The sequence below is a fragment of the Mustela erminea genome, chromosome 5 (genome assembly GCF_009829155.1).
Source record: "Mustela erminea isolate mMusErm1 chromosome 5, mMusErm1.Pri, whole genome shotgun sequence".
Classification (NCBI taxonomy): domain Eukaryota; kingdom Metazoa; phylum Chordata; class Mammalia; order Carnivora; family Mustelidae; genus Mustela; species Mustela erminea.
In genome coordinates this window covers 74616771-74630127 of record NC_045618.1, presented here as the reverse complement: position 1 = coordinate 74630127, position 13357 = coordinate 74616771, and the positions used below count along the sequence as shown (strand labels likewise).

The following is a 13357-nucleotide window of genomic DNA, read 5'->3' as shown; positions in this document are numbered from 1 at the left end:
CCTCCGGGAATGGTGACTGTCCTCGTAGGCCCTTGCACAGCCATTTGCCACCCCCATCCCTCCATTAGCTGCGACCACTGGTGCCACTCAGTCCTTCTGGCTTCTGAGTCCTTCCTGCTTCTTCCTTCTTTCCCTCAGAGGGGGACCTGTTCCTGTCCCCTAAAAAGGAGGTGACTGCAGGCAAAGTGGGTTTCTGAGGAAGAGCCCTTCTCCTGCTGCATTTCTATGCCCCATGCTGTTGCTCCCGCATGGAGTAAGAAGCAAGTACTCATGGGCTGTCAGATCCCCAGAACACACACCACCACACACGCCCAGCCACGCAGGGGCCACATTGGAAAAGACACTCAAAGACAAGGGCAGGATCTACCAGCACGGGGGGGAAAAATCAGACAGATCTGGGTTTTCATTTTGGATTAAGGAGCTACGACCTTAAGGAAGTCTTATCTGGGCCTCAGTTTCCAAACCTGTAAAACAGGGGCAGTGATTGTGCCTGTGTCATTGTACCTGGACCAATGTTGGTTTTTTTTACCACCTCCCTTTGGCTGGAAAGGGAAGTGGGAGTACAGAGGGGAAAGAGGACTAGGAAGTCTGGCAGTGTCCGGAGAAGGGGGCCCCAGAGGAGGGACAGTGGAGTCCCAGCAGGGGTGGCCAGGTTGTGCATGAGGGGTCATCCTGCTCAATCCTCCCTTCTCTAGAAGGCCTGGCTCGTTCTTTGATCCTCGCTTCTCATGTCGCTGACCCAGCACCTGGCCAGCAGCCTTGGAGGTGTGGGCCCAGCTGGTGGCAGGATCCCCGGGGAAGGGCTCAGACGTGTGGGGTGCCATGGTGGGCAGAGCACTGCCTCTGCTCAGCGCTTGCCCCTGCTGCAGGCTCCGTTGAGGCCGTGTCCCTGGGTTCTGCCCAAACCTCCTCGCAGATTCCCCTTGGCTCTCCCCGGCTGCTCTAGCTCCATGTGCTGCTTTCGAATACAGGAACTTGGAACCTTAGAAACTGGGTCAGGCCCAATGGACAGAGCGGGGTAGGGCCAGTAAAAGCAGCATTTTCAGGTCTCTCGGGAGCCACAGGGACCTCTGTTCTCCCCTCACCCCGCCTGACCCTGTGTGATCAGCAAGGCACCTCCCAGCGTCTCTGGGTGGCCTCCCTGAGCTGGACCCCTCAGGCCCAGGGCATGTCAGAAGCACGGGACCTTGCGGGCCTCCACCCCACAGTTCTCCCTGCCCGGGAAGCCTCTTCCGCCTCTTTTCCCCTTTGTCTCTGGTCCTCCATTCCCATCTCTCCCCCTTGGCTTCAGAGAGCATCTTGTGATTCCAGAATCAGGGCCAAACAATTTCCTCGTGATGGGGAAACCGCACTCCAGCCGTGGCAGCCCTAGGCTCCCCCTCCTCTTCCCTCTGGCAGTCCCCCCTCCCCAGGCTCCTCGACTGGCTCCAGCTGTGTTTTGCAGAACTCCCACTGGATAACATCTGTAATTGCCTCCAGATGTGGGCCACAAAAACACAAAGGGGCCATGAGCTCATCTTCGAGCTCCTTGCAACACGCACATCCCCCCACCTCCCCTCCCCCCAGACAGCCCCTGACTTTCCCATGCCAGCTTCCCTGGGTCCCCATCCCCTCTGGTGAGGGTGGCAGGGAGGTGTCCACATCCACTGAGATACAAAGGCTGTGCCAAACAGCTGTTGGCGGGAGAGGTGGAGGCGGCCAGGCGCAGGGTCAGGGTTCCTGGCTGGCAGAGAGGTGGGGTACCCCTTCTGCCAAAGCAATCACACCGGCCAGCCCTGAAGAGCAGCTGGAAAGAACCGCTGGCCTATGTGGGGCCAGCGCTCGTGGAGGAAGGCTGTGGAGGGGGCCTGGGCTCGAGCCCAGGGAGGGCTGGGCTAACGCAGGAAGGGAAGGGGTGGAAGAAATAGGGCTGCTCCCCTTCAGCTGAGCTGACTCAGCAGCTGAGCTATTCCTCCCTCCAGGCTGGTTTCGGAGGAAGGGTGGGTCAATAGCCTGGGAACCCTGTCTGGGGCAGCAGTTTCGAAGAAACAAAGCCTTGTTATTCTCCCCTTCCGCCCTGACCATCCTGCCTCTCCTGGGCAGTCCGGTGAGATCCCTGTTTTGCCAGAGAGAGGCTGCTCCTCACTGGCCACAGGACAACTGTTTGGTCTTCCTGGGTGTTCCTTCTGCCCCTGCGGCCGAGCCCCCTAGGCCTAGAAGAGGCTTAGATGCACGCAGGGATGGGTTAAAGGGCTCAAAGACATCCAGGGAGTCCCCAGCAGCAGAAAGAGAGGTCTGAGGAAACAGAGGGTCTGCGGCCAGATCACAGGACAGGGTAATGCAGTTTAGGAAGATTTTCCGTGTGGCCTCAGCTTGACCACTTCCTCTTGCTCTGGACTTCCAAGGTAACCTCTTAGCTGGGTTGGAGAGGGCGCCTGGGCTCTGGGGACCACTTCCCTGCCTCCACGGAGCGTGTATGCCTTCCTTCCCAGCTATGGCCCTGAACCCTCACTGTCCACCAGGGATAAACATATTCCTTTATGAAAAATACCGAAACCCCAGGTCACAGAAAACACAGGTTATGGGCATGCTTTCCATTCACCTCTCTGAGAGAAGGCAGCCACACAAAGAATGTGAAACACCATTTATTCTTTGTGGAAAGGTTGAACAAGGTCAAAAATGTCCTTAGAGGGCACTGACCCAGCCCCGCCCTGCAGGTTCCTGGGGTCCGATGCCTCTGCACCCCCCACCCCCACCCTTCCCCTGCCCCTTGTTAACAAAAAGGAACGATTTGAAGGGAATTCATATATAATAATTATAATAAAAATATACATTAAACGAAACAAAAAAAAAAAAACCAAACAAGACAAATTTAGCCGAACTGCCAGCACCGTTCATCCCACACACCCCCACCCCCCACCCCCGGAACTCCCCTACCCCTAACATTCCTCTCCTCTCCCTGTCCCCACAGGGTCTCACTCTCTCAAGTCCCAGGTACCATGACCACCTGTGGTGGCCAGAGGAGACTTCCAATGGGCGGGCTGGCTGGGGGAGAGGAGGCAGGACACGGGTAGGATGGGACGAGGGGCAGGGGTATCAGGCAGTGAAGGGCTAACCTGACAAGACCCACCCAGGCACCTGCCCCCTCACTGAAGCCAGCTGAGGCTGCTGAGTGCTGTCAGCCCCTGGTCACCACCCATGAGGGTGGCCACCCTCATGAAGGTCCCGAGTCACCAGTCCCTGGATGTGTGTCATCTCTGCTCTTTTCTCTGGGCTCCCTACCCTTCCCACACTTGTATGCTGGCTGGAGGAGTGGAGCACCAAAGTGGAGTAGGTATGCCCTTCTCCAGCCCTTCCTCAGACCTCCAATAAAACATGGCCTCCCCTGGGAACCACCACCCACCTGGTGGAGCCCCTGCTGGCCTGGCCCACCTGGCCGCCCTCCCCCCATCCCCTGGCCCTCCACTCCCACTGCGCCTCCCTGCTTAGCCTTTGGTCCTGTCCTATCCCCCTGACTGCTCTGCCCCTTGGTCCCTATCCCAGCTGTCTGCATTTGAGTGAGATTCTTCTTCTGTCTCCTTCAGGCTCACCCCAGGGGTCCAGACAGTCCCTCTCCTTGGCCCTAGCCATCCTACCCTGGGAGCTGCAGCCTGTGCTCTCCACTCCTCTAACCCAGACATCCCCAGTCAAGGCTGACATTTGTGGGGGTAAGGCATTTGTGGGGGTAGGGCCGTCAAGGGTTTCTACAGCCCCTTAATGGCTCAGGCTCCTGGGGACGTCCTTGGGGCCAGGTGGGGCAGAGGCAGATCTTTGCAGAGGGGACTGACTCTGAGCTTCCCTCCCAAGGTCTTAGGGTGGCTGTGTGGCCTTCCCCCACACCACTCCTACTCTCTTAGGGTCTCTCCTCTCAACAAGATTAGATTCCTTTAAGCCAGAAAGAGTGGTAGGAGGTTGCCACGGGGGTGCACCGGGTGGGGGGCGCTTGTGGGGCTGGAGTGCCCAGAGCCTCCTGAGGTCAGAGTTCAGAGGTTAAAGTTATATCAGGGAATGGAAAAGGAGCAGATGACCCCATTTGACCTTTGCCAGCGAGGTCTGAGGGTCCTGCCTTCAAGTGCAGAGCCAAGACATTCAGAAGGGGCTGGGCACACACCAAGCTACAGAGGCCCCTGGTGGGGGAGCAGGAGCTGAAAGGGGCAGCCCCTGATCAGCCCCCAGGGGACTCCATCTAGGGAAGAAGCAATGCCAGGGTTGAGGTGGAGAAAGGCAGTCAGGTGATAGAAAAGAAGGGAGGTGGGGGGCGGGGTAGGGAGAGGGCCTGGGACAGGTGGAGCAGCCCACCCACCACCACCTGCTGCCACTGGCCTTCAGAGGCAAAGTCCTCGTGGTAGGAGTGGGTGGGCGGCCGTGGGGGTCAGACCTTGTCCAGCAGGGAACGCTGGCAATAGAGCAGTCGTTTCGGGGTCCCGTGGCGCCTGAAGAAGAAGACGGCGAGGCCCACTGCCAGCACCAGGAGCAACAGCAGCACGGGCAGCACCACGGCGGCCGCACTCACCGCCCCGCTGCCCTCTTCGTCCACCTCGATGATGATCACCTCTGTCTCCTCCTCCGTTCCCTCGTCCGGCCGGCCACCTGACGCGGGGCAGCCCATCCAGTCCCGCAGGGCTGACTTGGGGTAGCCTGGCTCTACTTTCAGCTTCTGGTTGTTGAATTTCCAGTATTTGTTCCCCTTGTAGAAGTACGTGAAGACTGCAGCGGTCAGCAAAAAGGCGAGGGAAGACCCACAGGGAGGAGAAGAGCGGGAGGGAAATCTGTGAGGCACTCGAGCGAGCTGAGTTAATCCCTTACCCTCTGTGAACATAAGTCGTCTTAGCTGTAAACCGGGGTAGTTCTAGTACCAGGCTAGTAGGGTTCTGGGGATTAGGGATCCGACGTGCAGAAAGCACTTTCCTCAGAGCCTGGCATGTGGCAAGGCCTCCAGCCCCCTTGTCATCACTGCTTTCCCCACCATACTGTCCTGTCCAGCTTTCCTCCCGTTCTCCCTTAATCCGCTGTCCCCATCCTCCCCTCATGGACACCTCCCTTGCCCCTCACCTTCATCGCTGCCCATGAATGACCCTCTGGGAGACTCGGGGATTCCTTCCCAGACCTTGATGTTTTTGGGGTACTCGCTGTCCACTGCCCTGAGCTCCTCGTTGAAACGGTAGTACCTGGGAGATAGGAGGGGAAGGGCAGCAGTAGGGCACTGGGCCTTTCCTCAGAGGGCAGCGGGGCCCAGACTGAACCCACCAGAAAGCAAAGGGTGCTGACGGACGGGGTGCGGGACCAGGGTTTTGAGTAATGAGGGCCTATGGCTGAAAGTGGCGGAAGGTGGGGGTGGATGGGAGGTCCCAGGCTGCAAGGAGCCACCGGTAGCCTTTAATGACAGTGCCTGGCTGCTAGGGTGGAGGCACCGTGCTGGGGGGGCAGGAGACGCCAAATGACCGGGTCTGAAATGGTGACCCGGTCACTTCCCACTCACTCAGCACCTAATGGAGGCCGTCTGTTGCTAGGCAACGGCAGAGGCTCAGCCAGCAACTAACTTCTCCAGGGAAACATCCCAGGGAGAGGTGGGTCTTTCTCCCTAACTGAGGGAATCGGTGGTGGCATCTGAGGAGGGAGGCCTGGGGTCAATGGGCTGAAGTCTCACTTGTTTCCCCGGAAGAAGTAGGTCTTTCCATTGGGCATCCAGAAGAGAGCGGCGTCAATTTTGTCAGTAGGCAGTCCTCGGCCCAGCTCCTTGATGTGCTTGGGGTAGCCAGGTTCCAGGGAAGCTTCGTCAAACACCCAGTGCTTATCTCCTGGTGGGGAGAGGGAAGGGCAGGATCAGGGTTCCCCTCGGGCTCTTGTGTCTTTGGAGGAGTCAAGTGGAATCCAGTCCTCCAGGGAGACTCTCCGCACACCTGGAGAACTAGGGCAGAATGCCCGGTTACCTTTGAAGAAGACAAACTTGCCATCCTTCCTCTCATAGGCAGTGTTGATGGATGCGGGCAGGCCCCGCCAGAACTGGCCGATGGGCATGGGGTATCCATCCATCACTTGGTTATTCCTCACCCTCCAGAACCAGCGCTCCTAAAAGGTGTCGAGGTGGGGACGGTATGTTTTGTCTTACAGGGAGTCCTCTGGCTTGGTCCCCAAAGCTTCCCACTGTCTCAGTTCTAGTTCTTAGTCCTCCTGCTGCTGTTTCCACCCAGCCTGCTGGGCTTGGAGCCCTCCCGTCCCCCATACTGGCCCACTTCTTCCTCTTACCTTGAAGACAAACATCTCCCCTCGGAGCACAGCCACAGTGTCGAAGTTACCGTCACAGATGTTGGGCCCATAGGTGGGGTTTTTGGGCTTATCGGGGACAGAGGGCCTGGAGGTCGTCCTGGGTTGTGGCGGCATTTTGGTAGGGGACCCTGACTGACTCCCTGGTATAGAGAACATGAGAGACACTTCAGACTTTGTGGCAGAGAGGGCAGAAAGAACAGGTATATGGGCAGACAATCCCCTTGGAAAGGTGTGGATGGCCCTGTGGGGGAGGCTGAAGCAATCAGGTGGGAAAGGACAGAAAAGGTGGAATCAAAAGTGGGAGAAGAATTAAACATGTAGGAGAGATAATGTAAAAAAAAGAAAGTGAGAGTAGGTGGTGGGTGGAGGCAGGGTCAAGTGGGGTTGGGGGTAGATCATAGGGCATGGGGGAAAGGAAGGGATGCACAGGTCAGAGAGGAAGAGCAGAGCAGGAGCAGAGAGATGTGGGCATAGATTACTCACCGTAAAGTTGCTGGATGCCCCGGCGGTCATCATCGGGCAGCACAAAGTTCTCTGTGTCCATCCATTGGTAAAAGGGCGCCATGATGGCTGAGGGATCATTGGAGTGCTCAAGGCCCAGGGCATGGCCCAGCTCGTGCACAGCCACCAGAAAGATGTCATTCCCTGGAGGGATGGCGATGATTATGAGGGCAGCCTGGGTCCCTTACCTCAGAAGCCCTGCTTTCCCACCAGAGGCTTGGTTTTCACACCTGAGCCTGCCTGTCACATTTTCCACCCAAAAAGCCACGAAGCCAGTGAGCAATCTATTCTCGGCAGAGATGAGAGGGTGCTCTGGGGACAGATCCCAATCCCAGGGAGACATGTATTAAGGGAAGCTGAGGTCCCGTCTGGGCCTCAGGTTCTGCCAGGAGCTAGAGGTGACATTTGCCTGGAAAGTGGGAAGTCTTTGACTGGGAAGTCAGTTATTGGGTGAGAAAGGGACCAGATGTAAATGGAGCAAAATAAGAATTGGGCTTTCACTGGAAGTCAGATTAGGAGATCTCTATAGCCCAGAGACTTGGGGGTTTGAGGTTTTGGGAGGAGGCAGGACAAACAGCCCCCTCCCCCCCGCCCCACAATGATCGTTGACTCTCCCCACAATAAATGAGTCCCAGGGCTACTTTGCTCACCATTCAGATCCTCATTCCTGACAGTCCAGGGCTCAGCAGAGTCAAAGTGGGTGTCCCCTCCGATGTTGGGGCCGGGGAAATAGGCATGGGCCAGGAAGCCACCCTCGCCATCAAAAGGTGTGCTGTCACCATGGAAACCCTCAGCGAAGAAGATCATGATGTCTGCTTGCTTCTCATGGCCCTCGCGGATATAGGCATAGGGCACCTCTCGGAATCGAAGCGGTGTGGCGCTCTCCCACACGCGGAATGCCTTGCGAATGGCCTCGAATGTGGCATACTCACCTACCTTGGGTGTGTAATTCTGGATGCTGAGGTCCAGCCACGTGGGGGGAGGAGGGGAGCGTGTTAGCATCACAACGAATACAATTCTCCTTCCCTGTACTTGCCCAGGTCTGACTGAACCGCCCAGCTACCTCTGCTGCCCCGGCTCTTCCTGCTGCCTCATGATACCTCTTCACCAAGAACTGAGGGCTCAACACCCCCCGCAGGCTTCAGTTTCCTGGCCCTGGGGCGCACCCCCCACAGGCTGCACCTTCCCCCAGGATTACAGCCATGTTTCTCCCCACTCCCAGGGATGCTTCCCAGGGACAGAGGTGAGTAGGATAGGAGGCCTCTGAGTCTATGAGCACAACTGATAGGGAGGACGACCCTGATGTTCTGAGAAAGGCAACTTGCCTTTTGGACTCACCAGAAAGTGATCTCATTATGCTGCCATTTGAGGCCCTGGATAGCATAGCGCTTCCTTCGAACATTGGCCTTGATCTCGGCCCCAAACTTATCTGGAACGCCACAGCGGGGACGCCTCATTGCCCTGGGGTTTGAGAATTGTGGCCATTAAAGAGAAAGGTCTTGTGAGGAAAGGGGGAGTGCCTGGCCTTAGGGCCAGTGTGGAGAAGGGGAGGGGGCAGGAGTCAAGCGCAGTGCATAGGTAGCAAGGTCTCTGTGTTTAGTGTTGTCGCTGAGAGGTGGGTGCCATGCAGGATTCCCACCAGGGTCTGGCACTTACTTCATGGTGTCCGCATCAGCCTTGCCCGTCACGCGCAGACCGTAGAACCTCTGCATGGCAGCGATGGCAGCTGAGAAGGACTGGGGTGAGCGGTGTGTGTGCGTGCGCAGGTCCCCGGGGGGCAGGTAGCCATACTGTTGCAGCCAGGCCTGCAGGGCGAAGAGCATGGCTTAGAGCATCTCCACTTGGCCCAAGGGGAGCCTCTGCCTCCCCCTGCTATCTGGCATGCACCCTTGGCTTAGGAGAAAAGGGCAACGAGCTCCCAGCCTGGCTCTGGCAGTGGGGCTGGAGGAGTTCCCAGGCTGGACCTGCACTCTGGCGAAGGGCCCCAGTATGACTTGTCCTCTCAGGGCTATGGGCTCCAACAGGGGTGGGGAGCCATGGCTCCGGACTTTGGCTGTAACTCTTGAGAATGGGAGCCCAGATGGCTTAACTGAGTCCTAGGATAGCTTCTCAGAGCTGTGATTCCTTCCAGCACTTTTCTTCTCTGTGTCAGTGTTCTTGTAGTTTGGATCCTGGGAATGGATTGTGGCCGTGATGGATGGAGGCAGGGAGGCTGAGGGGGGCTCTCTTGGGCCCTGTATGAGACCCTCTTGGGACAGGAATGCCATGCCTCTAGGACCCTCACAGCTGACATCTTTTTAGAAAGGAGGAAGCAGGGGCACCTGGGTGGCTCAGTGGGTTAAAGCCTCTGCCTTCGGCTCAGGTCATGATCCCAGGGTCCTGGGATCGAGCCCTACATCGGGCTCTCTGCTCTGCAGGGAGCCTGCTTCTTTCTCTCTCTCTCTCTGCCTGCCTCTCTGCCTACTTGTGATCTCTGTCTGTCAAATAAATAAATAAAATCTTTAAAAAAAAAAAAAGAAAGGAGGAAGCAGAGCAGGAGCTAGGGCTGAGACGGGCTGCTGAGATAGGACGCTGGGACCTTTGGAGGTGGTGGGGCTAGGACCCAGCCACAGAGCTGGGATCCTGCCAGTCCCCATCCAAGCATCTGACCTAGGCCTTGGGACCTAAAGGCCCATTTGAGGTTCTCAGAAGAGCGAGTGGGAGATGGGGGTCATGGTAGAGACTCGGTGGCAGCACTGTACTTGAGGTATATTGTGAACTGTTCATAAGATAAAGGTTGGCGTATTGCTTTAACATAAAGTTAGGTTTTTGGTGTTCGACTGAAAGGCACACAAAATACAAAGCCCTGTTGGGGAGAAAAACCCAGCCTTTATTGTAAGAACGAACAATGGAGCATTTTCCTAAAGCCTGAAAAGTAAAGCGAGCCAAGTTATATATGGGATATAAAAATGCTCAGATTCTCTGATGGAGATACTACGTTGGTCCCTGCTCCAGCTTTGCCTTCCTTAGGAGTTCGGAGGGGGCCTGCAGGTTGCTTAGGATGGAAGTCTGGAGCGCAGAGTGGGTAGAGGCTGCTGCTGGGTGCCACAACCCCCATCCCAGGTTGTCACAATGGATCTTCCTGACGCCCTTCACCTCTAGGCCCCAGCCCTGCTGGCGGAGCATTGCTCCTGCATTGGGGCTGGGGGTGATTCAGGAGCAGCTGACTGGGGACATGTGCCTGTGGGGCAAGAATTGCAACAGGGTTCTGGGAAGTGATCCCCCAAGGCTGATGGGAGTTAGGGCCCAAGATGTAAACAACCTAGCTTTTCCCCAGCCAACAGGCCTGGTCAGAGCAACCTTAGCACCACCCGCCTCTGAGAGCCCCTCCTCAGGGGTAGAGGAGGGAGCCAAGTTTAACCTCTGGGAGACCACAGGGGAGCAGAGCAGGGTGCTACAGAACCTGGTTGATCTCCCCAGGAGCTGTGGACGTGCCCTGACCTGTGCTGGCTGATGCCACAGCTAGTGCCCACGGGAGGCCTGCTGTGGCCTGTGCCCAAGTATGCGGGAAATTCCCTTTGCCCTTCGCCTCACCTGTGGTGTACACACACACCCCAGGCTTCTGACCCCTGGTGAGGGAGCGGCTGCTTCAGCTTTGGTGAAGGATGGGAGTGGCCTGCTCCTGGAGCTGGAAGTCAGGAGGACTTAAGTCAGGCCTCCTCAAGCCTCGGGGAAGGAAACTGAGGGGAATTCTCTTAGGGCTGAATAACAGAATGGAGGGTGGCAGAGAGGCGAGGAGAATCCACATCCAGGAGCTCTGGGATAAATCCCTCTTGGGAAAGTAGGCAGGTCTAAATATTCCCACCCACAACGTCCACCCCATACACGATAGAGAAAAATGGAGGCTTAGGCAAGAAAGGGACTTCCCTGCCTTCAAGAAAGCCTCGAGGCCTGGAAAGGAAGTGCCCCCATCCCTCTCCTCCCAGGCCTAGGCTCTGAGCAAAGCAAGAACCACAGAGAAGACTAGGAGGTGAGGTAGGAACCACAGAAGAGAGGACTCTTGTGTCTGCGGCTGGGTGGGGGGAAGGGCCAAGTGCCAGAAGGGGCCACGGGGAGGAGAGGGATGTCCTGGAGCTGGTGCAGGACTCTGGAGGCCTGGTGGGAGGAATCCAGCTGCCTGAGGCCTGGCCACCCCAGCTCGCCCTCTAGACTGGCCTGGAGAGGGAGCAACTATGTTAGGTCCAAAAAGTCAGTTGGCTGGCTTTGTCTTGAAAACTGAGTGGTCTGGAGGTATTCCCCGAGAGTGGGGAGGTCCAGAGAACCCCTCCCACCTCTGGCCTAGGAGTCCTGGAGAAGCTGGGTGGGTTGGGGGAAATGCTGGCAAACTCCAGCAGGCCCTGGATGAGAGCCTCTGGGCCTGCTCCTCCCTCCCTCTGCCTCCCACCCCTCCGTGGCCCAGAAGCAAATGGTGGTTCTGGCACTGGGACTGCCCATGACCCACTTAGAACAGAGCCAGGGCTGCTGCCCCTCCCCTAGGGGGCCTAGTGGGGCAGGGGAGGGAGGGCAGGGCAGGCAAGGTTGGCAGTGGGCAGCCCCCTGATGCCCAGGCTTCTTTTGTTAGGAGCTCTCCTTGCAGGCCTGTGATGAAGACTCCAGGCCAGGGGTGAGGATGACTCCTCCTGCAGGGCCCTGTCAGGCTTAGCCCCAGGTCAGAGCTGTACTCTCCCTGGTCACCCCCACTCCTAGGGCCACACTTTGCTTTTCAGCCTCAGATCCCTTCGGAACAGAGAGTGTTCTTTCTGGAGATGTTTCCTCCGGGGGGGTGGGTCCGGGGCCAGGACGGAGAGGGAGGAAGCCAAGTCCAGATCCCCTCCCCCTTCTGGGGCCCTTCCCGGCCCCTCCCGACCGCACCCAGGCCCTGCCGGGCTGAGTGGGTTGAGATGGCCCAAAATAAGAAGCTGATCAAATTCGTCTCCCACCTTCGCCCCAAAATAAGAGAGAGAGAGCAAGAAAGAGAGGAAAAACCTCCCTAGACAACTCCCACGCGGCTTCCTCCCAGGGGGGTGGGCCAGCATCGGGGAATGGGTTGGCGGGGGGCGCCTGAGACCTGTGCTGGTGCCCTGGGCCCGGCCCTCTCCCCACTCCCCAGTGCGATGCCTTCAGTCTTCCTGCACAGAAAAGCAATTAACAAAATTAACAAAAAAGCAATTAACAAAGGCAACTAGAAGAGCCTAAAGGCGCCACTGGCTGGGGGTGGGGTGGGGTGGGAGGTTTGGGATGGTGAGGGGGGCAGAGGGAGGAGGCGGCCTCGCTGCCGAGCCCCCGGCTCACAAGGAAAGCTTTGTCCGGAAAGGCGGCCGGGGCGCCAGCCCTGTGCGACCTTCGACGCCAGGGCTCCGGGCCGCGACACAGAGGGTCCGCGCGGGGAGGCGGAGTGGGGCGAGGGACGGGGCCGCTCGGCGGGTCTAGCCCCGACCCCACCTGGTGGTGGCTGCACCCGCGGAGGGCCGGGACCGCCCGGGAGGCGCGCAGCGTTGGGGGGCCCGGAGCCGCGGCGCGGTCCACCAAGCCTCCCCGGCCCGCGGGTGCGGGCGGGAGAGCGCTGGAGGGCAGGAAAGTTGAAGAAACAACGGACTGGCGCACATGACGAGAAAGCAGGGCAGCTCAAGGGCTGAGCGGAGTCAAAGTATTTACCAGGCTCCCTCCTGGTTCTGCAGCGGAGCTCAGAGCCCCGGGGAACCGGGGACGGTGGGCCCCAGCTGTAAGGCTCTTCCCAGGAAAGAAAGTAGGTGGCGGCGGGTGGGGGTGGGGGGGCTGGTTGGGGAAGACAGAAGTTGGATCGACTTGGAAGTTTGGAGATGAGGAGGGAAAGCAAAAGGAGGGGGTTGCTGCTGCCCGGAGCGGCCAAACCCCCGAGCTTGCTGCTCTCTAAGGAGGACCCTGTCCTTTTGGAGACCCCCGGCTTGCCTCCCCGGCGGGCGCGACTCCCGGCAGGGCCGGGGGAGCTCACTTACTTCGGGGCTGAAGCTGCTCTGGGCCGAGCTGAGGGAGGCGAACGCGGTGGCGAGCGTGAGCAGTGGGAGCAGCAGACTGCCGGTGGGCCGTGGGGCAGGAGACATGGTCCGCGACCGTCCCGGCAGCCAGCCGTGCAGGCTCCGCGGCGGGGGCCCCAAGCCCTAGGGTCGCGCCGCCACTCCCTTGGGTCGCCTTTGTCTTCGGTGGGCACTGAATTTGGATTCCTAGAGCGCTGTCCGCTTGGAGATGGGGGGATTGTTCTTGAAAGTGCCTGTTTGTTCGTCCCCTCTTTCCCGTTTTTTGATCTTTCTTCTGCTTAGTCTGCGAACTGCATTGCGAGTCCTCTCTCACTCCTCTGGTCCCTCCCTTCTCCCACAGCCTCTCCGCCCCCGCCCCAATGCCCTCCTTTCCCGGTGCGGACGTGGTTGTTTCAGCCTGAATCCAATTACAGCCAAGAGTCGGGTAAAAAAAAAAAAAAAAAAAAAAAAAAAAGGACAAAAAACACAAAACCAAAAAAAAAAACCACCCTAAGTTGCCTTTTTGTGGTGGAGGCTGCCATCTGCAGGGGTTGAGGCCA

General features: G+C 58.2%; 2 protein-coding genes across 2 annotated transcripts in view; one reads left to right on the top strand and one right to left on the bottom strand.

The window, feature by feature from the left end:
- Nucleotides 1-2608: 2608 nt before the first annotated feature.
- Nucleotides 2609-13189, bottom strand: MMP14 (matrix metallopeptidase 14). Its single transcript, XM_032343794.1, has 10 exons — nucleotides 12780-13189; nucleotides 8443-8591; nucleotides 8125-8247; nucleotides 7437-7744; nucleotides 6769-6930; nucleotides 6265-6425; nucleotides 5949-6087; nucleotides 5666-5816; nucleotides 5071-5186; nucleotides 2609-4725 (listed from the first exon to the last, which is right to left on the bottom strand). The coding sequence occupies exons 1-10, from the start codon at nucleotides 12882-12884 to the stop codon at nucleotides 4391-4393; spliced, it is 1749 nt and encodes a 582-aa protein (XP_032199685.1). The 5' UTR covers nucleotides 12885-13189; the 3' UTR covers nucleotides 2609-4390.
- Nucleotides 7861-13357, top strand: part of SLC7A7 (solute carrier family 7 member 7) — a 55859-nt gene continuing 50362 nt past the window's right edge. The window contains exon 1 of the mRNA XM_032343795.1: nucleotides 7861-8029. Coding sequence (XP_032199686.1) covers nucleotides 8011-8029 — 19 coding nt within the window. The 5' untranslated portion in view covers nucleotides 7861-8010. The remainder of the gene's footprint in view (nucleotides 8030-13357) is intronic.

Excerpts from the sequence above, each read along its gene's own strand:
- MMP14 (XM_032343794.1), bottom strand. The coding sequence starts at position 12,884 with ATGTCTCCTGCCCCACGGCCCACCGGCAGTCTGCTGCTCCCACTGCTC. Across the intron at positions 5,817-5,948 it reads CAAGTTTGTCTTCTTCAAAG|GAGATAAGCACTGGGTGTTT; the intron begins GTAACCGGGCAT and ends TCTCCCCACCAG. Across the intron at positions 4,726-5,070 it reads ATTCATGGGCAGCGATGAAG|TCTTCACGTACTTCTACAAG; the intron begins GTGAGGGGCAAG and ends TGACCGCTGCAG.